This window comes from Chaetodon auriga, chromosome 11 (genome assembly GCF_051107435.1).
Source record: "Chaetodon auriga isolate fChaAug3 chromosome 11, fChaAug3.hap1, whole genome shotgun sequence".
Lineage (NCBI taxonomy): Eukaryota > Metazoa > Chordata > Actinopteri > Chaetodontiformes > Chaetodontidae > Chaetodon > Chaetodon auriga.
Genome location: NC_135084.1, coordinates 13,959,295 through 13,983,128, shown reverse-complemented (window position 1 = coordinate 13,983,128; position 23,834 = coordinate 13,959,295). Strand labels below are relative to the sequence as shown.

The window sequence follows — 23,834 nt, the reverse complement described above, 5'->3', positions numbered from 1 at the left end:
TAACGGACTCCATCAGTGTCGGATATGAAGCTCTGCAGAGAAATAAATGGAACTTTTAAGCCATTTGAGTACTCTCAACAATTAAGAAATCCAGATAAAAAACATTTCTCGTATAGATTTCTGCAGAGAAGCACGTAATGCAGTTTCCATATTGTTTTGCCATATTTCACTGGAGTTTCAGATTCCACTGGCAAACGCTCTGCGGTCTGTTGCTCTCTGTTTTCTGTCTTGCACAAACATATTGACAGTCTGACAATTTAACTGTGTCTAGTTTTAAAACAATGCCACTCAAAGAGATATTAATATTCAAACAGAATATTAGAAAAACATATTTCCACTCTTTTTTTGGAATGCGATTAAATTATTAAAATGAAATAAAAGCCTCTGTAATATTGAGTAATGTTCTTATTCATCTCCATCTTTCCTCCGTTCCTCCACTTCTAATCTGTTTATTCATGCTTTTCTCTGATAACAGAATAAAAGATGTGTGTCAGAAAATAAAAAAAAATGATGGATGACTTCACCTCCCACAATGCCTCACTGTATGTCAGCACAGAGGAGTGTCGATGAAAGACTCAAAATGCTCCAGTGAAGTGACTTCCCAGAGCAAAGGGAGATGTGCTGAGAGAGAAGCTGCACACATGACGGCTTTACAACAGCGAGAGCAAACTGACAGTAATATCTGCCTGTTCTCGCAGGAGACAGGAGGCTGACAGGCAGCTGCAACTTTCATTTGACACACAGATACAGAGAAGCAGCATCTCACTCAAACCCCAAAGAACTGAAAAATATCCTTCTTTTCTCACACATGCACACGCTTCTGCACACTGACATTTCTTCTAAATGTTGCTCAAATTAAAATTATTCTATCTCGGAGGGACGCAAAGCTGACAGCCTACCCATCTTCTTTACCCTGCACAGCAAAATCTTGCAGCCATTGGTTTTCTTTTCTACACCACATAACTCAAAAAGGAAATCTCCCCTGCCTCCAACCCCCTCTAGTCTCCAGACAAGCACTTTATCTTCCTGTCTGGCACAGCAGACTAAACACACTCTCTAATAGAGGGTCCAAGGCAAGGCTGTCTGGAGGTGGCGGAGCTTGAATATACTGTTTGAATAACATACCGCATCCATACTTTATCAGCAATGACACAGAGACATAATAGGTCATAAATACATAGACACACACAAGTGAATTGGTAACCTGCCTCTCTGAGAGTGCATTCTGGCGCAATAATAACAGACGGCCTACAAAAATATATGAGAGCTGAGAGCATGAAAAGCAGCTTTGAAAGTGAAACCTCATGGAAGCTTATTCAAGTTATTGCTCAGGTGGTTCAGAGAAAGTTTAAATGAAGTAAAAGCAAGGCAGTCTGAAGGCCTGCTTTCAGCCAACAAGCAGGTAGATGAAGAATATGTGAATCTGGGTAGAAAGGGTTAAGCATGCAGCTCTTACAAAACCTTTGGATCCTGGGAAACTGTACTTGGAAAAGTGATTGAAAAATCTCTCAGAATCTATTCAAGGCACTTCCGCTCTCAGCGGACACCCACAGCCAGCAACACAGGGCGACTGTGGGTGTTACTGAGCAGCTTGAGCTATCCAGGAGCAGTGAAGTAAAACGGAAACAGTAAAAGTCACAAGATTTAATAGACAAGTTTAGTTAACTGTGGGTGAGAGAAGACAGCAGCCTTGTGATGCTGGGTCTGTATGGCCATGTGATATTGATTGAAAAACCACAGTGAGTGTTGTCTGTAATGCGTCAAAGTATGATTCGATGCGTTTGTGCACTCAGAGCAACAGATGAAAGAAGAAACAATGAAGAACAATGTCATTCGTCCATTAAAATCTACCTGAGTGAGCACTTTCCAGATATTTTTACTCATTTTCATGCATTGAGCCCTAACGTCGCCCTCATAGAGGAAGTGAAGATCAACACTGCCCCCTTCTGGATGTGAAGTGAACTTACAAACATGGCGCAGCAGCCAAACGTTCAAGTGCTTCTTTTCACTGATCCAGTGACCTAAATATAGCCGAGAATTTTGAAGAAGGTATGAAAACATTAGAAATGTAAAAGAAAATCATGTGATAAACAAAAGGCTTGTGCTCTGGCAGTCAGACACAGACAGCGGGACTTTCACAGTGATTTGATTAGGTTATTGGTATCACAAGTTTGTCTGCTAATTCATTTAATATCATTAAACACAAACTCATCCTTAACTTTATCACTGTGGCCTCATTCAATTGTGGACATGTATAAAATAACCAGAAAGCAGTTTTCTTGGAGTAACTGTGCAGATAAGAAGACTCACAGCATTTTCCCATCAAAGTTTGTTAAAGTAATAAACAGGGACTTCACAGTGGACACACATTGACTTACACTGTGACTCACCGCCACTGAGGATTTCATTTCCGTTGTAATAAATGTTATTTTCCTTCAAAGGCAAAACAGTCTTTTACCTCTGCGTGCTGTGTTAGCCTACCAGCCTGTCCTCTGTCCAAGCCTGACCAGCATCACTTGTCAAATCCTCCTGCAACCACATCTGTGGTGTGAAGCAGGATGGATCTGATGTCCACAGCTGATTGAACTGAGTCAGTTTCTCAGGTTGGTATCAACACAGCTGACTTTGTTCCTGACCAGCCGCTCTTTTCATAGCTTCCCAAAGCAAACCAGGATGTGCTGACATGGTTGCTCAGTTTCTAAGTTGGATTCTTGCCTCCAGATCTGTGGAGGTAAAACTGGTTTCATTAGTTCCACTGTGTTTAAGTTAAAGAGCTTGTTTTAAAGTATACAGACAGCAGGCAAGGAAATTAGCACAGTGCTTATCTAGATATTGTTTTCATCTCATCTACTGCGACTTTGAGGCTGTTCTTTGGCAAACAGTAACAGCACTACTACATATATTCTTGCTCTGATACTGTTGAATCAACTGAAAACTAAAACAAACTGTAATGTCATTGAATCCCAAAGTGGCACGCTCTTTTTGTTTGCACTGTCTGTTCAAAGGTCAGAGGTCGATGGTCAGCTACTGAAGCTGGATCTGAGAGCAGTTCAGTATCTTTTGATCAAGATAGACACACCTGAATGGTGTATTGACTAATCATTTAGCAGTCAAAGCAAGGTACAAATTACTCAAGACTCACAACAGAAGCACACAACATAATGAACTGACTGAAAATCTAATTCATAAGCACACAGCTCAAGACCCCATTTTGACATGAAACATGTCATCAAAGCAGGCAGTTAGATAGTGGTGCAACAGCTGTGTTTCAGATTGACTAGAAGCTTTCAGGGCTGCAGGTGCTGCTAAACAGGCTGCGAAACATGCTGCTGAATCACAACAGCCAGAGAGACAATAACAATAAAGTGAAATGAAATGAAAAATGCTAACACGTAATAGAGAACAAACATGTAGAAATGTTGTTACTGGTGTCTTTTTCTTCTGCTTCTTCTAAAAATACTTTGTTTTCTTCTGCTTCTTCTGTGACAAAATTACTAGTCATGACAAATTGTCTATAAATAACTGTGGATTCACTTCCCTGTAACATTTCAGCAGCAGATAGCAAAACTGAGTGAGTCTGATATTTTGATTGTCGTTTTTCCAGGTCAAATTACACGGACACAATACTAATGAGAATTCAAACATGACAAAATTTCATCATGATTTCAGCAAGAGTTTGCGATTCATCGATGAGTACTTGAGTGGTTACGGTGGCCTCCTGCGGTCAAACAGATTTTTCACATAGCTGCTGTTTGCTCAAGATAAAATGTTATTTTTCTTTTCAACACAAAGATGTCAAGATGGTTAACTCTGCTTAGCCTCACACTACACTTAGCAGTTGGACTAAACGGCTGACTGAAGGCCGATGCACGGCGGTGGGTTACTCTTCTCTCCGCCTCTTCAAAATCTTTGTTAGCCTTCGTGTCATCGTGCGGCTCCTCCTCTTATGCAAAGCGTCCTCGGTATCCGGAAATGAACAATCCCGTGATGTAAGGGGAGTACTAGCATAGCATCGGGATGACTGAAGTGCCTTTCTGCTCTGGGCTTTAAAACTTTTTCAGTGGTTGCTGTCAGCTAACAGTTTAGCTCCGTTGTCGTCTACCGACATGGGGTTAGCGGGGTCGAAGGGTGTCGGACGATGTATCCTTCCGCACCAGCGTTAACAACGGCATGAAGCCTCCAGTCGGACCTGACGGGATGCAGTTAGTTTAGCCTCTCCGGCGAAGCCAGGTCAGATTTATGTGCCAGTTAAGCTAGCAGGCTAGTTCATACGTCTTGGCGAGTTAATTGTACAAGTTACATTCCGCTGCCTAGGCTGGGAACATGGCGCGGTTGGTGTTGGAGCAGCTGTCAGATTTCGGGGACTATACTGGCGGTAAAGAGCTGCCTGAGATCTTTAAACTGACCAATAACGAGCTCAAAAACAGTCTGTCAAATGTTCGCCTGAGCCCAGATGGACGTCACATCCATGTTATCCTCCGCAAGCCTAAGGTCGGTCTTGTGACTTTTGACAAGTATGAAAGAACCCAGCTGGCCCAGAACCAGAAGAAGCCGGATTTGTGGCTGACACGAACTGTGCCTATTGTGGATATCTTCTATTTGGACCATAATAACAGCAGCAGCAGCAGCAGCAGAGACGCAGTGGTGGCAGTGGTTTATGAGGATGGAAAAGCTGAGTTTTGGAAATTCCGGGAGTGCAAACCTGGCTGGCATCTCCTGCAAACATCAGACTTGTGCAACAGCCCCCGAGCAAGAGTGGTGTCTGTCTGTGCCTGCTCCAATCTTATCATCTGGTGTGAGGAGAGGCCGCCTTCAGAAAGCTCCCCTGCCCTGAGCTCCACCAGGAATAAGCTGAGATACTGTGTTTGCAGACGTGACTTCGAGGTGGAGGAGGGGGCTGTCAGCCTGGGGGGAGTGAAAATCACTCTCCACAACAATCCTAAATTCACTGTGGTCGGCTCGGCCGAGAATGTGCATCTTATCCCTGATCTGAAAGCAAAGCCGCTGTTGAGCATCTCCAGTTTTTTTCTCTCCTGGTCCCCTCGCCACGACTCCTTCACAGTTAGCACCACATGTAAAAACACTCCCCTAAAAAGGCTTTCGGCTAAAGAGTCTGACTTTAAGAGGCTGGTGACAGACTGTTTGGGATATTTATCAACTCTAGAACCACCTGAGATCTTTGACTTCTCCCTGACAGCCTGTGGAGGCCTGCTGCTGCTGCTCAGCTCGGGCTGGGTGTGTCTCCTGCAGAAAGATGGGGTGCTGCGGCAGGTGTTCAAACTGGCAGACAACTGCTTGGTAAAATGTGGCACTCACACTAGCCTCTGCTTGTACAAGGACACCCTCGCGCTGCTGATAGGGCAAAGCCTGCATCTGATCGACGTGAACTGTGGCAGAGAGCTGGACAAGATCATGCTGAAGAGAGAGGCAGTATTGTATGTGAACCGGGCGGAAAGATTCGCACCTCACCTGCTCTCAGAAACTGGACTTTTTGTGGTTGTGAACAAGGAGACTGACTCCAGAGAGTGCAACTCTAAGACAAAGCCTGGCTTCAGCACAGTGGAGAGCATTCATCCTGGAGCTCTCCTGGTGGAGGCTGTCTTTGAGGAGGCCTGTAAATACTACCAGCAGAGGAGCCTGAGCAGCACCCAGCTCACTGTGGACACGCTGAAGAAAGGAGGTAGGTTTCAGGCTCCCATCTCTTTAGCCTCCATCCTCAGGAACTACCTCAGCATCGGGTCAAGACAGAAAGGTGCAGAGCTGTCCAAGAATGGAGGTGTTGGATGCACAGCGGGGCAAGATAAACTAATGGGCTCTCTGGAGGCTGAGCTCAAAGCTCTGGTCTCTCTGGAGGAGGTGAAGGGCAGTTTAGTGAGAGGGAGTGTGAAAGAGGTGGAGGCAGTGTGTGAGAGTCTAGTTGAGAAAGAGGTAGGGAGGCTGCTGTCATCCTCAGAGCTGGATAGAGATGCTCTGCTTTACCTCAACTCCATCTTCAACATCTTCCCCCGCCAGGTGTGGAGGGCGGTGCAGGCCGCCCTTCAGCTGCACTACAACGGGGAGGGCTGTCTGTCCAGCAGGGCTCCTCCAGACGTGTGGAAAACTGTCCTGAGTCCCGCTGTGATGACCAGCAGCCCGGCCTCCCTCCCATTCACAAACGGCAGGCCAAAACACAATCATAGCATCAAAGGCGATCACGTTGCCAACTGCAAAGCCAAACCTACAAGCGCCACCCCCCATGCTGCCCTCCCCGTGTTTGAGCTCCTCTGCCGCTCAGTTTTCCACTTCCAGCCCAGCTGGTTGCCCAGATTCCTGGAGCTCGCCCAGCAGCAGCAGGGCTCAGCTGGCCTGGGCCTGAGCCTGGCCTCTTCCTCCTGGAGCTTCTCTGGTGTGCGGGGAGGGGAGGGCGGGGAGAACAACGTGCCACTCTACAAACGAGCCCTGTGCGTCTTGTCCAGCCTGAGCCCAGACAGAGACCAGCACCAGGACTTGGAGGTGGAGCTGCTGCTGGTCAGTGGGCGGCCCAACGCCATCCTCCAGGCTCTGAGGATCCTCATGGCCAAGCAGCAGTGGGAGAGGGTCATGCAGGTGGCCCAGAAGTTCTGCAAGCAGAGTCCACTGCTCAACAAGGAGATTTTTACTACTCTGCTATGTGAGGTGGCCCAGCACAGAGACCTGGACCCGTATCTGGACCTGCTGTGGGTGCTGTGCCCGGAGGACCTCACTGTCACCACTATCCTCAACTTGGTGCTGAAAAATCTCCCGCCTCCTCACACCACCACTTCATCCTCCTCCTTCTCCATGTCCAGCGCCAGCTCTTCATCCCCCGCCCCCTTTGTGGACCCCCAGAGCAGCCAGTTGACCATCGGGCTGCTGAAACCTCTGCTGAGAAAAGTCCTTCAGAGAGAGACAAAGCCTAGCCAGCGCTACGTAGACATCCTCCAATCGCCATCGTTCCCCCCTCCTGCACCTCCTCGCCAGCCTGCAGAGCAGCCCACGGCTGTCACAGAGTCCACAGACTCAGCTCTGGGCGGCGACATCGCCCCACCTCTGCTCACACAAACACCTGAACAGCAGTCGTCCACGCACACACCTGTCTCAACGGCTGGGGTGGCAGTACCTGCTAATCCAGTGTGATTGACACAAAAATGGACAAACACTCAATATAGAGAACAACTCGTAACACATTCCACACATAATCTGAATAAACCGTGAAGCTGTGTGTGTGTTGACAATCAGTATAAAGTAATACCAGTATCCTACAGGTACCATCAGTATAATGCAGTCAATTGTGATATTTGATGGTGTTTTTTTAAAACGATTGGTAATGTCAGATGAAGCATGACTACTAGAAACTATGAAATGACTACTGAAGGTCTTACCAGTGTAAATACTGCAGGTAATTTTAAGCCTTAATGTGTACATACTGTGTCTGCATTGTTATTTATCTCTTAAGCCTTAACTGCACGTGGATGAGAATGTTATTGCATAGACTTGCATTGAATAAGCCTTTATCAGAATGCCATCAACAGATGATAATATATTGTGCTCAGACAGTATAGCCTATGTTTATCTGCTCAGTGAAAAACAAAGCCACTAACTCCCATATTTGGGGTTTATCGTATCCGTAGAATGTTCTTTTACTTTGCCTGTAAAGTAGCTGATGTCCTCTAACTTGGCTACAAAGCCAAGCATTTCTGCCTTTAACTTGTTGATTTCAAAGTGTGCTCATGCGATGGGTAATCTACTGACTGTTATCCAAACAAGCTGGCCTTTGTGTTCAAATGTTTGTTTTAAGTGCGGTATGATTTAGAAGGGGGGGGGGGGTTGGCAGGGTCCAAGGTTCCTTAACTGACTTCTGGTTTTGTCCTTAACATATTAGATATGCTGTTGGTTCAGCACCGTTGACCACCTTTAAACCAAACCGAAGCAGTCTGCCTGTCTGGCTTTTGCTTCCTTTTTTCCATTTGTCCCTCCAGACTCCATCTTGTCCACTCTGCTCCCTCACAGGACATTCCAGAGCCAATAGCCAGTCAAAGTGACTCACAGTTGGAGTTTAAATTGAATTGCCGAGCTAATTCTGTTAGGATTTGAGTGTGGGGGGGGCACATTGTGACTAACACAGGCACCCTGCTGCTTGCATAAGGTCATGTACGTGTTCCTTCACAGACCCGGTGAGGTTAATGTTATTAGAGATGTTAGGCCCTCTGTCTCCGTGTGCATGTACTTTTCGCCATGCTCTGAAACCGATTGCACTTTTAAACAGTATGTAACCCCAGTCAGTATCGTTTGTACCGTGCTTTTTGTGCATCTGTCGAGGTGAATGTTTTCTGATTAAGTGCTGGGAACAAAAAGCATATTTAAGTGCCTGTTGTCTTTGATGCCTCTGTTAATGCTTTCTGCTGCAGCAGTTTGTGTCGTGTGTTACAGTCAAAGTGTTTCTCTGTAACTGTGAAGCTCTCTAAAACAAAATGTCATCCGTTTTTTGCAATCTTTGGAAGACGACTAAAAGTAAGTGACAATCAGACTCCAAAATGCTGCGGAACAATCAGAGTGCCTTTCACAGTGCTGCTCCTCATTTACAGGCTAGTGTCACATTCCTGCTGCGTCTCCTCAGCTTTGCTCTCATTCAGGAGAAAGAGCTGGGGGTCGATCAGAGGATCCGTTCTCTGTATCGTAGAGTGCAGTGTGTCTGGGTTTTTTGATGAGGTCAAAGGTTGTTTTTATGATGTTTTCATTTCAGTACGCTCATTTCTTGCTCTGGTCTGATTGGTGTGTTAATAGTGTCATTTCAAGCTGTACATTGGAACTAGCACAACAACATCTGTGCGAAAGGTTTCAGTTCGGTGCTAGGAGTTTCACTGTGTGCCAGACGTGTTTGAGCCCATCTGAGAGTCACCGGGAACTCCCTGACTTCCCCACACAGGCCGCTCCGCCTGATGTTATGGCTGTTCGGATGTTAAACATTAATTTGCCTTAAAGTTTGCTTCTGGTTTCTGTTAATAAATAGGAATTCCTCCTGGGTTTGCGTGGCAAAGTTTCACATGTCGCTTCCTTGTTAACTTTCGGTGAGAAAAAAGAAAACGTTTAAAAGTATTTAAGAATGGATGCTGTACGTTATTAAACTGAAGATAAAACTTCTGTTTGCTGTCCCGAGTTTTACATGTTAAGTTACTTCAACAACACTGGACATCAGAAGCTTTGCAACAAATGCAAAGCTCCCAGTGTTCAGTGTTGAACCTGAGGTTTTGATTGCACTCGTGGCGTTATGGTAGATTGTGTTATGTTCCTGTGACATCCCTGATGCATGAGGAACTGAACAGGCGGCCAGTGAACAAAACATTTTGTGTGTCAGCTAGCTTCTTTTTAATGGTACCTCTAAACATGTCATTGTCGCCTACCTGCTAAGTCCCTGTTCCCACAGATAGCTGTAGGTCTGGGTTTTTCAGCTCTGTCAGCATACTCCATTCACACCGCCGCACAACAACAGGTCTAGCTGACAAATCACGCACTAATCAATCTGAAGCAGCTAAAATGCCAAAGATGCTCTTTTAGGCTTACAGTTAACCTGAAAAGCAGTCTTCTGATGTAAAAGCTTATGCCAGCATTTGAGGTCTTGTACACACAGTTCATTCATCCACTGGCCCCATTTCTGAGTTTCACCATATCCCTTCCATGGGTAAATCCACTTACAGCTGCAGTCCTATGCGTGTGTGTGTGTGTGTGTGCGTGTGTGCGTGTGTGTGTGTGTGTGTGTGTGTGTGTGTGTGTGTAGTAGTCAGATTTGAGTGTGTAAATGCACTCAAATGTTTCCATGGTCAGGGCTCATAAGAGGAATGTTCAGCTGTTCCATTAAGCTTCTGGATCAGAGGCCGCCTCTTTTAACTAACTCTGATAACAACAAACACACAGGTCGGACACTGAGTGCACTGCTGGTCCTCGCAGCAAATAGGCAGGTTCCACATGGGGATGTGAGGGTGTGATCACAGGAGGGGAGTAAGTGCAGAGATAGAAAGTGGAGGACAATAAGTGCGTCTTCAGTGTAAGAGGCAGAGGTTAAAGAGATGTTGAGTCTTCCCAAAGGGCAACAAAACGGCAGAGAGCTGCAGAAATTCATAACCTGATAGCTCCATTCTCCATCCCTCCTCCCTTTCTGTTTCACCTCATGTCACGTTTTTTTTTTCCTCTGCTTCCAGCCTCTCGTGTTACAAGGTTCTGAGTCACGCTGGGGCTGTAATGCCATCGATTACCTTGTTCTAATTATAGATGGCATCCTGTAAACAATAATTTCAAGCCTGTTGTCCTCTGCTTGTCTCTGAACAGCTGACTACGCAGAGGGATAACGGCATTAAGGGATATTTTTATCACTTATATTAAGAGGTTTCTCAGGGTAAAGTTAATTTATATTTCACACAAGAGGGAATTTCCAACAGAAAAGCAACACTGAAGCTTGTAGGAGCTGAAAATACATTTTAGTATACTACTTAATGGAGTTTACAGATTTAACAACCACACTGCTGCTTGTTGTCTCGCATGATTGGACTATAAAATAGTGTATGGATCATCAGCCTCATCTTAAATAGATGCTTTCCCCCACAGGCTGTGATTTAATTTGTATGCTGAAGGGTCGGATGCATCATTGATGCAAACAGTATGCAAGCGCCACAGAGAAAAGCTGGATTTGAATTGTTGAGAACCTCTGTGCTGTCGATTTAGACGATGACTGCTCCACTGTCACACATTAACTATGGGACAGTACAGAGACTTAAATATGCAGTCGCAGTGTGATGAAGGTTCGTGTAGGATCCAGAGGGACATACTGGCCTGAAAATGTGCACTGTGAAAAGTCCTTTCATGGGCAGCATGGAAAATGGACAACGTCTGATCTGTGAGATTCCTCTCATGTTACGGCTAAATGGTTGAAAAATGCACAGCAGACTCAGTGACAGTTTTTACTTACAGTAGTTTTCACAACAGCGGGCAGAAATGTTCCCAACCTTTTGATCACATTGAGCAAACAGACAATATAAAGTGCTGTATAACAGAGAAGTAAAACATAATCTACTATTAAGTACAAAGTGGTACAAAGTACAAAAACCATCATTTTCAGATCACGAATCACATCAGGCAAAATCAATATTTACATCAACATATTTGAGAACGGTATCAAAACACTTTATAGTTGCATTGTGTGGTTTGCAAACGGCAGTGATGTGGTGGCATCAGTTACACCAGTCACATCTGGCACGTAAAAAAAAAAAAAAGTAATCATTTCATGATTTATGTAGGAAATTGTGCTTTGATTTCCAATACTAGTGCAAGTGTAAGTAAGAATTTCATTAAAAAGTGTTTCCCACTGGACTTATGTTGCCAAACCTCTGTAGTGTACAAGCAGAGGCTGGCATGTCGCAAATGCCAGTTTGCACTGTGACAACACTGCTGCCTTCTCTGAGAGCACTGCACACCAACATGACTACATACAACCAAGTAAATGTGATCAACTGTCACCAAAAATCAGCTTGACAATTCAGAATCCAGCAGCAGCTCACAGTTCATCACATCAAATGCATCCAAATCACTGATGTGATACAATAAATGAAACAAAAATGATGCAAATAAAATCCCTGCAGATTCCCTTACGCCCTGTGTCCTCCTGAGCTCAATTCAAAGATACTGCATGTAGTGTATAAAATGTATTTTATGACCTCTGCCGTCCCTTAATAAGTGGCTTTGCTTCTCCATCTTATGGTGAAACACGGAATTAAAACAGTAGGTAACCCAACCCTTTTTTCAGCTTCAGTCTTTCCACCAGAGCGAGAACGTGCCACATCTGTGCAGGAGTGCGCCATGTGTTGTGATTTTGTCAAGCGATGCCGCAGTTGTGCCTGCAGTCTTTTAAAGATGCACATATGCTGTCTTCTCAGGTGAATTTCATCTGGGCCCGCGGGATGTGGTTCATGATTATGCGGTCGCTGGATAAAGAGACACAAACGTTAGTCAAAGGCAGGCTGGTACAGTCAAACGAATCAGTCATGCAATTCATGAATACAGCAGTGTGTATCAGATCCAGCACACGCTTGCTTGCAGTTTTTTTGTTTGTGTTACTTACTCATAGACGTCAGAGTACTTCATTTTCCTGTAGTATTTGGCTAGTTTGATAGAAAAGATGATGCTGGGGATGAAGAAGATCATGCACCAGCCCAGACTGAACCAGAACGCGTTCTACAGAGAGACAGAGACAATGGGTGAATACTATGCAGAAAAAAGGAAAGCAATTTTCTCAAACTACTGTATTTCCATGAATTAGGCTGTAGGTGTGGGTCTAAATGCATCTGATCCTCACCAGAGACTCCACCATGTTTGAGCAAAGGATAATCTCAACAGAGTCCACAGCTCCTGCCACCGGCCCACAGCGGCCCACCTGCTGTGTGATCTGAGAGAGAACGCACACGTCACTAACTGTGCAAAAAGGTCATTCGTTTACAAAATCACTGGACACATACTTAATCCTCTTTAAGTGCGTGCAAAGTATGTTAAAAGCGTAAAAAAAAATCTGAACAGACTTTACCGTGAGGTTGGCCCAGTCAGCGTAAACAACAAAGTAATGCAGCTGACAGTCCAGAAACTTTCTGCTTTCCTGAGAACGACAGAGAGAGAGCAGAGTGAATTCCACACATTCTCCCTGCTTTACAGTGGAGAGTCATGAGGAATCAATGGAATGCCTAGCCATCTCAGCAAGTGGAATTCTGGGTAAAATCCTCTGAAGTGACCCGTAAATAACGGCAATGGCATTATGATTAGGCAAGGCAAGAAAATTAGGAAAGTATATTCATATAGCGTTCAAAGTACTTTGCATAAAGCATTAAAATTGAAAGGATTCGTCGACAAAGATAGTGGATTTAAAGGTCATTGAAGTCAGTTGTTTCTCCATGTTTAGTTTGGATCCAGACCACCAGATGAGGCTTCACATGGTAGAACACACTAGAGGTTAGTGCAGACACTGAAGAACTGGTGTGATACGTTCAGTTTTCAGTCCTACGAGCTGGACCTAACAAATAAAATAGTCCCTAAAGGTCATCCCGGACCCTTCAGTACATCTGCTTCACTTCAAAGCATGCATGACTACAACTGACGACTAATACAATTGCACCCTAAATGTAATCCATGCCCTGTGGATGTGGAGCCAACAAACACATTGTTTCAACTACAAGCAGCACACCCATACTCACTGGGCCACAGCACCTCCCCCTCGCCCCCCTCTGGCTAAATGACTGACCGACCACAGGCATTAACAGACCACATGGCGCACTTTTTCCTCTACCTCATGTGACTCGTGGCTCTACTCACGGTCTCCACGATCTGTGTCGTATTTGTGTTGAGGAAGTCTTGTGCCACTTCCACGTTGCTCAGCACCTCCCCCACTGTTCCCTGGAAGAGCCAGAGAGGAGAGGAATAAGCCGCAGAAGGAGGGAGAGGAGAATGATCTTTATTCTTGGCAGTTCCAGGTGTTAGACGGTGTACTCACATTGATTTTCTCGGCGGTGGATCGAAGGCTCTTGATGGTCGAGTTGAGGTTTTCCTGAGGGCAAAAGCAGTAGATGTCTATGTTTAAATTCAGATGGATGACCAACATGGGGAAAAAGGAGAACCAGAATGAGGAGAGATTCCAGTCGAGATAGAGCGAGCTACTCACCAGCTGTGGGGTGATGGTTGTTTCTATGTCAGACTGGATCAGCCTCAGGTCCCTGGCCTCCTTCCGGAGCTCTTCTTTAATATTACTGTCCGTCTAGCAATAAGAAAATGGCTGGTTACGTAGATAGAATGTGGGCATCAAAAAACACTTACTGAGTTAGGAGTCATGTGATGTGTTTAGAGTGCAGAAAAGCAGAGTCAAATGTAAAATATTAACAGAGGATTGTGTTTTATGTTATTGTCTTGTGACTCACTTGATTACTGGCGAGCTTATCAAGTTCATCTGCTGTTGTATTCAGATTGATGCTGGAAATGTTGTTCATCTGAGAGAGACAAGCAACAACAAAGGATCACAATTACACAGTTCCACATGGAAACATGTAACAGTACGTCCACACAGAGATACATGGAAACCGATCAATAATGCATACCTGCTGTGTGATGGCCGTGGAGTCAAAATCTTGAGCCGTGGTGGAGAAGTTGATGAGCTGTTTTTTCACTTCAGGGCTCAGGAGAGTGATGGTGGACAAAGTGATGTCTGAATCCTCAAAGTACTGCTGGATCTGCTCTGTGTACTGTGTGACCGACAGAGAGGGGAATGAGAGAAGGAAACGAACAATGCAAGTGATGATACAGGTTAGATCAGACAAAGATGAAGAATTTCAACATATGTTTAAAGTTATTCCCGGTTTGACTTTCAGGAGACTCACTTTGGACACATTGAGCAGGTCTTCAAGGTTTACGATCTCGTACAAGTGGAGTGTTGTCCACAGAGGCTGGTTTTTCTCACAGTCTCTGTAAACATTAACATCAAGCCAGAATCAGGTTTACAAAGGCAAGCACCTGATTACAATTATGGATTTAATGTGCTTTTTGAATCCTGCTGACTTTAGACCAGCAGAGGAAAAAAAAGAAGAAGAAATGATGCATTTTTTTTATCTTCTGGGATGGACGGGTGTAGAACGGATGTGTGTATGCATTTGTTCCAGTGGGAGAGGCGAAGTGGCATCACATACCTATAGACATCAGGGAGACTGATGTTTGTTTTCAATCCCAAAGCTGGACCGATCTCCAAGCCTGGAATTAAATCTGGAGTTTCAATTAACTGTGGAGAGAAGAGGCAGTAATATTAACACTGAGACAGTGAGCACACATCTGCAGCGTTTTTGTATTTCTGATGCGTCCAAATATAGGTACGTGCATATGTTTTAGTACTGATACCTCTAGCAGCTGTCCGTTGTTCCAGGGCTGACAGAGCAGAGTGTAGATGTTCCCACCCAGCAGGAACAGCACCAGCACCACTATCATGAGCAGCCAGCAGAAGAGGAAACTAAAACCTGCACCCCTGCAATCACATCCAGGTCAGAGATCAAACCAGAGCTCAGGGGGCAAAGCAGTTCAAACAGATGGGCTATGTGTCGGAAAACAATGTGACAACCCAGCGCTCACATCATGAAGAAGGTGCCTCCACAATCCGCCGTGCAGGAGCGCTTTGTAGGGTCTGTTTTGGATGTCAGACCCAGAGGGCCCAGGACAAGACCCAGGAGGTTACACACCACCACCAGGAGGACCACGCAGCACAGGAGCACACCCACTCCCCATCTGGAGAAGCACACACACACAATGACTGATTTTTGGCTTTTTCTTGTATTGATCACAGGCATAAGACTTGAACATCCAGGCTTTTTACCTAATTTGCTCGACTTTCTCGATCTCTGGCGTGACCTTGACGATTTCTCTCTGCACCTGGTCCAGAGTATCGGACACGTTGGTCAGAGCAGATAAAGGGATGTCATTGGTAACCTGCGATATCTGTTTTTCAATGTCACCCAGCAGCTGCTTGCTGTCTGCAAAACACACAAATACACACAAAAACACATGTTTTCAAAGTGATCTTATATGTTTGTTAAGAAAGTATTGTGAGAGTAACTGTGCCCACTCACTTTGAACTGCATCCTTGGTTTCATTGGTCACCCTCTGGGGGATGCTGTTGAAATAGTCCTCCACCTGAAATGAAGATAAGCAGAACATTCATTTTCATCACGTGAATACTTTTGAAATGTCGCATTTGTGTGTCCACATTATAGATTTGTTAAAAAGACAGGCATTACATTGTGAAGACTGATAATATGAGCATGTTTCTGATTGTCAGAAGTCACTGACCTCCTTGATTTTGGACTTGAGGTTTGTTTTATTGACTTCATCCACTGCAGACTTGAGCTCGTTCAAGCTGGGACTCTGTGGAGAGCAAAAAGAGTCACACACGTGCGACCATTGTGACCAACAGTCACATGTAAGCACGTGTTATGCTTTAAACTAACAGCAGGGGGCAGCAGACTTCAGCAAAAACAAGCACAGAAGTTTTCATTTAGGTTATCAAAGAGCTACAATTCAATAAGCTGGTACAAACGAATTTGGTCAATGTCTTATTGCTGTTGTCATAATGAAGATCATATTTTAAACAGCTCATTCTCTTAACTACTGATGAGGAGAGGAGAGGAAAGGGGGAGTCTGCATGTGTCACAGGAGCGTAGGAGGAATACAGCAGAACAGATGGGAGGAGAACAAATCAGCTGTTCTGACAAAGCCAAAAATGAAGCGCTATTATCATGTGTGTCATGTCAGCCTGCGTCAGAGGGGGTTTGATTGCATAAATGATACTTCCTGTTGCCTCAGGATGATGCCTAACAGGGCTGATTCTTAGTCTGCGCGTCAGCACATTCGTAATCTCAGCAGTGGAACCTAACTCCTCCTTTGCATAAAACCAGTGAGCTGACAGGAGTGGATGTGCAAACCAACCTCATTTTAATTTGCCTTTGGTCCTTTAATTCATCCATCCAAGAAAAAAAAACACAGGAATATCACATTGTGTTATGCAAAACCAGTATACTTACAGAGATGGAGGTACCCAGTGTTAGCTTCTGTAGCTCTGGATGCAGGGCGTTACAGCCTGTACAGTTTGTATTGGATAAAGTCTGATTGATCTGATTTTTAACAGCAGTGACATTGGCCTGGAGGCGGTCCATGCTGGACTGCAGCTGGGCCAAAGATGAGTTCAGCTTGTCCAGGTTAACACTGATGTTGACAGCCTCTGCTCACACAAATAGAAAACAGACAACTGTTACTCAGCATATGCACAGGTTCAAAAAATAAAAATCACTTTAAGACATTCATCTGTGGCCTTTTTGGAAGATGGCTGCTTTGAATTCACAAGCAAGTTAAAAAGCTGAAATGAAAGGAAGTTCTGAAACAAAACATGAACACTATGAGAAAACAGCAGGAACTTGATTATTAAGATAAATATCATCCAGCTGCTTTGAGTGAAGCATTAAAAATATTTTCCGTACTGCTCCACCGAGCCTGCTCTGTGTTAGAGCAGACGTGCAGTGTTAAGAAACGCGTCAAGTACATTATGAATCAGCACTTAATTTGTCGAGGTGGAAAATGAGGAATTACAGCAGCTTAAATAAAAACTTGAAATGAAACTACTTGAATTGAAGAGAAATGTGTGTTGTTATTATTTGATTACATTTTTATCTGATGTGGCCTCAGTTTGTAGTTGGATTCTGAGAGAAGGGTCCTTGGGCACAGAAAAAAAGACCCCTTTCATATAACTGCATTTCATTTCAGCTTTAGAATTTCTGTACTTGTATGTTTCTGTTTATGTCTTTTCTATTCTTTCCTTTTCTATTAAAGCATTCATTAACTGAAGACATAAGCAGTGAAATGCAGTGAAACTGCACAGTGCACTGATGAGCAGATTACTGATCTCCAGTCAAATTTGTACACAAACATTTACATGCTCGGACTGAAGCAGCACAGAGCGTGCAGGTACACTATACCTTGATCCAGAAGTCTAACTGAGCGCAGCGCTGGGTCCAGGGTTCCTCTCAACCGCTCCTGGATCTCTGTTCCCAACTGAGATCCGATGCCTTAATTATTCAGACAAACAGGAGTGAGATGGTTAATCGTGCGATGAGAGCAGAAGCTGTATCACAGCGGTTAGAAAGAGGAAAATTGATTCCTCCATTTTTACATTACTAGTTCCCTGTTCTCACCATCTAAGTTTCTGGTAACCTCTTGTACGGTTTTGGAGCTCTCATTCACAACGTAGTCCACTTGCTGGAGATAGGCAGAGGAAAAACAAACTATTTCAAACTGTGCACACAAGATATGGCTTGAATTACAAACTAGAATATGTCAAGGACTGATTCCATGAGCTAATCATGCAAAACAGCTTTTGCAAATGGGCAAGAACAAACAGAACATGACCCTGTCTTTCCCTCCAACCTTTTCCCAGTCTCTTGTATCTTGAGATAAGCCTATTGACACTGCAGAGCGCAGCGCTGGCCATTAATCAGTGGACTGACTGGAGACATGGGGGTCTGTTCTCACAGCACATTGATGGCAGAGGGGCAGGACATCATGAGACAACAAAGTCATTCATGGTTTTAACATCATCACTGATAAAGAATAAGACCTTCCCAGACCTTTAACCTTTGTATATTTCCACACTCATACATGCACTTCAATCCGCAAGAGGGTTTCTCTCACCTGAGGCACCACAATGAGGAAGTTGTTGATGTTGTCTATAGTTTTATTGAGCTCCACTGGACTCTGGTCCACGCTCACATTGAGGGCTTCATTACTTTTGAACATGCATATGTTCCCGGCACTACAAACACACACACACACACATATTCACAGACACAATTAAACTGTGTCTTGAACACAAAGTCAATCCAAGGGAGATTCACACAGGCAGTGAGGCATGCATATTCAAGCTGTCTTTTTTCGATGCTAATTTCAGATAACTCATCATTATGCTGTTCAAAAACACACATGAGAGCACACACACGCGCACACTCACAGGATAATGACTGTGGTGATGAATGCGCTCCAGTAGAGGGTTCTTCTGCGACAGTGAATAGAGGACGTCTGCTTCTGGTACATCTTCCCACCACAGTTGCCACAGCAGCGACAGCATGCCAAGAAGAAACCAACTATGGGCATCAGAACGATGTACAGGACGCCAATGGCTGCGCACACCAGGAAACCCACTTCGTACACCAGGGTCTGTACACAAAAAACAGATGATATTAGAGCTAATATGGCACAAATATCAATTTCAAGGCCTTGATGGCAGAACAGAGGCAGGTCATTGTGGTGTGTCGTGACGTCAAACGCAGTGACACATCACCAAACGATAGTTTTACTTTACTGTGGTGACAGTCCACAATCAGAGTGGATGAAAGAGTCTCAGTAACTTCAGTCATATGCACAAAGCTGCTTTAACATTAAATCTTCTCAGATTACCAGCTCCGGGGATTTCTAAGGAGGGTGTGTCAGAAGTTTATTCCAACATCCTGGAATATGTGAAAAACATGCACAGCCACTCACTTCTTTGATGAGCTCTTGATTTGAATGCACCTGGTCAATGTCCTTGACTATTTTCAGGATCAGATCTAGAAAGAAAACAGAGAGAAAAGGTTTTTTTGTGCATCTGTTTTTGAGTAACTTTGAGTGTAGCCTAATTCTATCCTGCGCTGCCGGTCCCTGTCCCAGTTATCCACGTACAAAAGACAGGCTGGTGGGGATAATGTGTCCTGTGTTCCATACAAACATTTTAATCTCTCTCATTGTAAAAGTGGAAATCTGACACCCCCAACTTGTGGTTACTTGGAAACCAGGACAGCTTTTGGGAGAGATTGTGTTTTTACACACCAAAAAAGTAATAATACAAAACCTGCTGTTTATGGTCCCACAGACCCCTGATCACAAAACACAGGTAAGGTAACTGAGAAGGAAGGAAAAAGTTCAGGTGTCCTTTACACAAACTATTTGTGCAGTTCTCACTGTTTGCCTGTCACATCAGACTGCAGTCTGCCATGTCCTGGAAATTTGCATTGTACCTCACTGCTTTGCATTGCCCTTTCTTTACCCTCCCGTGTATTATGTTGAAGTGCTTTACATTTAATATCAATCTCTGCTGGAGTCTCTGAATTACAGTGAGGTGTGAACAAATACTACATATGTAACATTACTGTGAGCTGCTTGAGGGTTTCAAAAGCTTTGCATTTCTCTACATGTTGATGCAGTCTCCATGAAGCTCTGAGATAAGATTCAGTATGTCAAGAATTTGGAGGGTGGTGTGTTTTTTGGTTTTTTTTTTCCGCGCCTTTCAAAAACCTAAAACACAAGAGCAAAGATCTGAGGAAAAGATCAAACTCTGTCAGCTCTATCATGAGCTGTAACTGTTAGCATGTCTGCCAGTTTACTGCCAGTAATCAAGTGTTATGTCCAAAGGCAATGGGCTTGTTATGGGCTTTCTGCACTTTCCAGTTTTATCCCAGTCTATATTCTCAAGGGTTTTACAGAATTCATACATCATTCACAGCCCGATTTCTATCACATTTTCCTCCCTTTTTTATGTCTGTTGACAGTAATTTCTGATTTATGAAGTGATAAAAAGAGACATCCCAAATTCCCTCTGTAGAAACCTTCAACCAACTCCAACATGTCAAAGAAATGACTTTTGACCCTAGTTTTATCCAATGTTCAGATTTCTGTTCTGGAAATGTATGCAAACTAGCTCGTATTTAATTAAATGCAAAAATTTTAGAAAACTTGCAATTTCAACTCTATCTATTAGTTACATTTTTATCCTTTTCACCTGTCGTGTCTCCTCTTAATTCATCAAGAATGAGTCCCAATGATTGACCTTTAGCCATCTGGAAGAACTCCACAGAGTTAGAATTTAGCTTAGTGGCTTATTGTGAAGCAAAAATCCACCGTTTATAAGGAGCCATCAAACCATTTGCCTCATTATAGAGCAATTGCAGACAGTGTCCAAGTAACTGTCAGCACTTACTGCTGACATGGACGGAAATAAAGGTCTTTTTATGAGCCATTAAGCAGCTGCTGGTTGAAATCCATTCACAATATCAACATAAAAACCACCATATCCAACGTGATGAGCACAATGACTACAGACAAAGCTTGTTTGACGTGTTCTTGTGTCCATCTGTTTTACATTTTGAAATCAATACCGAGCAGGAAGTAATACACGAACAGAGAAGGGTTTATGGAGCAATTACAACACATCACGGGGACAGACAAAAGACCACAGGTGTGACACAAGTCTGAGTCGCAAAGAAACATCATGCTGAAAGAACAGGGCATAAAGGTTAAAGATTGACTGGCCAAATACAAGAATTTCCATTAGCTTACTGGTTAACTAATCCTGTCGCCTTTTTTGTATGAGCATTGTTAGCTCGGGGGCAGATGTGAAGGTTAAGTGTGATGTGTCGCATTTGTCCAGTGTGATTGAAGTAGCACCTGGTTGCCCTGTGAGCTACATGACCTCAAACAGAGTCTATGAGTAAGCAGACGGAGTTCTGTGCATCAAAGGTTCAGGATGTTTACTTAGTGAGTAATAGTGATGACACTGACCTTTAGGGAAGGGGTTAGGCTGAACTGTGTGCAGGAAGGACTGGACCAGAGCTGCCATGAAACCCACAATGGTGCCCTCCCCTTCTGTGTCCTGGTAGTGGGGCTGGGTGAGGCTCTGTGGGGCAGCAGCCGCTGGGCAAGTTGCGTGCGGAGGGACAGACTGGGCCAGGCTGAGCCCCAGCAGCAGCACTCCTACTCCGGCCCTGAACACTGCGGCACTACCCTGCCACCGCCAACCCCTCATACTCTCACATAGCCCCATGTCTACAGGTGAGACGGGAGGGGAAAGACTTGGTCGGACAAAACAGGTTTTGTAGAGTGATCACCTCATGGCACAGGCTTCATCCGCGTCTGAAGGGAAGAAAAGAAAATACAGAATACAATGACACACTCATACGAGGCGGGAGAGTTACAGATTGGAGAAGAAACCCACAGACTGAGTCACAGAGACAGAGGTCGCCGCGCAATTCGTTACAAAATGGCAACAACAGAAAAAAACTGTTTTGCAGAAGAGACGGAACAATGATATTTTGTATTTCATGTCTGAGAACAACAGCGTCCTTTAAGCTTCTCTTTTATGCTTCTGTGTTTTCTGTCATGGAGCACAGGGGGTGCTGACTTTTAAAAGTTACAGGAAAAGTCTTGGGAAAAATTGACAGATGAAGCATGTCTGGCTGGGGTGTCACCTCTGTGTGCACAGTGTAAACACAGAAAAGCTGCCTCAGATACCTCCATCACCTCTGTTTATCCAAACCCATGCTTGTTTCTCAGAGTTGTAAAACACTTATTAGAACATTAGAACAAGAGGGGAAACATCTTCTGCCTGCACGAAACTCCAGCACGATATATGAATATCACGTATTTATAAAAACATGCTTATCAACTGGGTATCTTTTGTAGGTGTATCACTCGTAAGCAAATAACTTAACAAGGGTAAGGCCCTAAAGCAAATGAGCACATCTACTTCCTCTTATGGTTAAAGCAAGCTGTTGAAATCACAGAAATGCGTCTCTGTATGGACATGATCCTTAACCGAACACACAGCAGCCTGAGGATATTTACTGTACATACTGGGGCTCTGGAAACAAACTGTCTGAGTAGTTCATCCACATCTGATCTATTTAGCCAAGGTAAGAGCATGTGAGCAGCAGTGAGAGGGTAAAAAAGTGAAAAGAGGTCAAATAGGAAAGGAATAGATATGCAGAAGAAAACCAAATGTAGACGCAGGAGAGCCGAGGGAGCATTTAGCTGTTTTCTTTTCAGTCAACTCACCTTCTTTGGCCAGACAGTGAGGGGCAGTTCTGCTGCTCTGATCTCCTCTAATTCAGGCAGGGGTGTGTGAGTCCCACAGTCCTGTAGAAATCTGATATGCTCTGCTCCAGCTGACAAGTTGTCGCTGACTGCGTGCTCGCCTGGAGAACACTGGCACTAAGAAGAGAGGGAGGGAGAGGAGGGAGAGAGGGAGGGTCTTACAGGGAGACACGGAGAGAGGGAGGCAGTAACGTGGGGAAGGGTGAGAGTGGCGAGAAGGAAGCAAATAAATGTTTCTTTCCAGGATTCTGAATTGTGTAGGCTTGTTAAATCCCCCCCCCCCCCCATGGTAGGAACAATTAGGCCAATAGCAGCTATATTGCAGCATGGGTTTAGTTCATGGAGTGGGGGAAACAAGGAAGAGCAAAATGAATTTCCAGAACAATCTGGTCTATTCCCTGTGATAAAAGGTTTTTATGCTGGATATGAAAGGTAATTTTCGGTCATGCACTCGACAAGGAAATCAGTCCACATCTGGTGTGGTGTCAAAACAAGCAACAACACAGCCCAAATATGCAGGCCAAGATAGCTGGGAAAGACACACTTGGGAGAGGGAGTTGTGGGAGCACATAACATCTAAAGGTTGCCAAGAAATCCTCAGAAATATTTCAGTCACCATTATTTGCAACAGCTCAGAGACTCTATTTTCCCCATGTTATCGCCAGTGTCAGAAAGGAGGATACACAGTGTGACTGTGTGAGCAAACAAGCCGAGACAAGAGTCAAACCATTGTTCTCTCGAGACGGAGGCAGTGCTATTACTTACCTGTAACCTGCAGAGACACCACTTGGAAGCAGGAGAGAAGAAACTGTGATGACTATTCTTATGCTTTTCATCGCCGTTCAGTGTGTGAACTTCCACACCTCTGTTACAGGGATGAGAGAACATACATCTGCGTGAAAAAGAACAGGATTGTACAACCGGCAGAAATCTGATTTCCCTTTCTGAACTCGACTGATGCAAACCAAGAGGAAGGAGTTGCATAGTCTTCCTCTACTGTTGTTTCCCTCATCAGGTGACTTGGCGATCACTCATCCCCAGTTCACCTCCATCCAAACTCATTAATTACAGGATGATCCTTTAATCTGCCACTAAGAGAGCTCTTACCAAGTGGCTTTGGCATGTGAAGACTTATGGAGGCCTTGCAATGCTCTCACGCAGTGATTGTCCTCAATGATTCTGTGCTCCTGAAACAAAGGCACCTCCAGGTCATGTGAGATCACTGTGTTCACAAAGAGGAAGCCAGTGAGGGATCGTGCCCTAATCGCCACACGAACAACTCCTACTGGTTGGTCTGTTAGTGATTTGCAGGAAGTAAGTGGCTCCCCCAAGGCGCCCTGGTAGGTCTCCTAGTCGAGTGCGTGCCATGTATCACGTCTGAG

The 23,834-nt window shown here is 44.4% G+C and overlaps 2 protein-coding genes across 2 annotated transcripts; one reads left to right on the top strand and one right to left on the bottom strand.

Moving 5' to 3' along the window:
- Window positions 1-3,974: 3,974 nt before the first annotated feature.
- Window positions 3,975-9,063, top strand: hps6 (HPS6 biogenesis of lysosomal organelles complex 2 subunit 3). Its single transcript, XM_076743844.1, has one exon. It carries the CDS (start codon window positions 4,324-4,326, stop codon window positions 7,132-7,134), a length of 2,811 nt encoding a protein of 936 aa, XP_076599959.1. The 5' UTR covers window positions 3,975-4,323; the 3' UTR covers window positions 7,135-9,063.
- A 1,872-nt stretch (window positions 9,064-10,935) lies between these two features.
- On the bottom strand, window positions 10,936-22,571 carry prom2 (prominin 2). The gene is made up of 24 exons (XM_076743874.1): window positions 22,414-22,571; window positions 21,142-21,492; window positions 19,090-19,154; window positions 18,560-18,765; window positions 18,244-18,364; window positions 17,748-17,811; window positions 17,532-17,621; window positions 16,584-16,780; window positions 15,853-15,927; window positions 15,633-15,696; window positions 15,380-15,536; window positions 15,139-15,291; window positions 14,911-15,034; window positions 14,706-14,794; window positions 14,400-14,484; window positions 14,121-14,264; window positions 13,944-14,012; window positions 13,691-13,783; window positions 13,523-13,576; window positions 13,345-13,425; window positions 12,566-12,634; window positions 12,341-12,430; window positions 12,107-12,219; window positions 10,936-11,969 (listed from the first exon to the last, which is right to left on the bottom strand). The coding sequence occupies exons 2-24, from the start codon at window positions 21,401-21,403 to the stop codon at window positions 11,918-11,920; spliced, it is 2,517 nt and encodes an 838-aa protein (XP_076599989.1). The 5' UTR covers window positions 21,404-21,492; window positions 22,414-22,571; the 3' UTR covers window positions 10,936-11,917.
- Between the last annotated feature and the right edge of the window lie 1,263 nt (window positions 22,572-23,834).

Excerpts from the sequence above, each read along its gene's own strand:
- hps6 (XM_076743844.1), top strand. The coding sequence starts at position 4,324 with ATGGCGCGGTTGGTGTTGGAGCAGCTGTCAGATTTCGGGGACTATACT.
- prom2 (XM_076743874.1), bottom strand. The coding sequence starts at position 21,403 with ATGGGGCTATGTGAGAGTATGAGGGGTTGGCGGTGGCAGGGTAGTGCC. Across the intron at positions 17,812-18,243 it reads TCCTCATTGTGGTGCCTCAG|CAAGTGGACTACGTTGTGAA; the intron begins GTGAGAGAAACC and ends GCCTATCTCCAG. Across the intron at positions 16,781-17,531 it reads AGTTAGACTTCTGGATCAAG|AGGCTGTCAACATCAGTGTT; the intron begins GTATAGTGTACC and ends TTGTGTGAGCAG.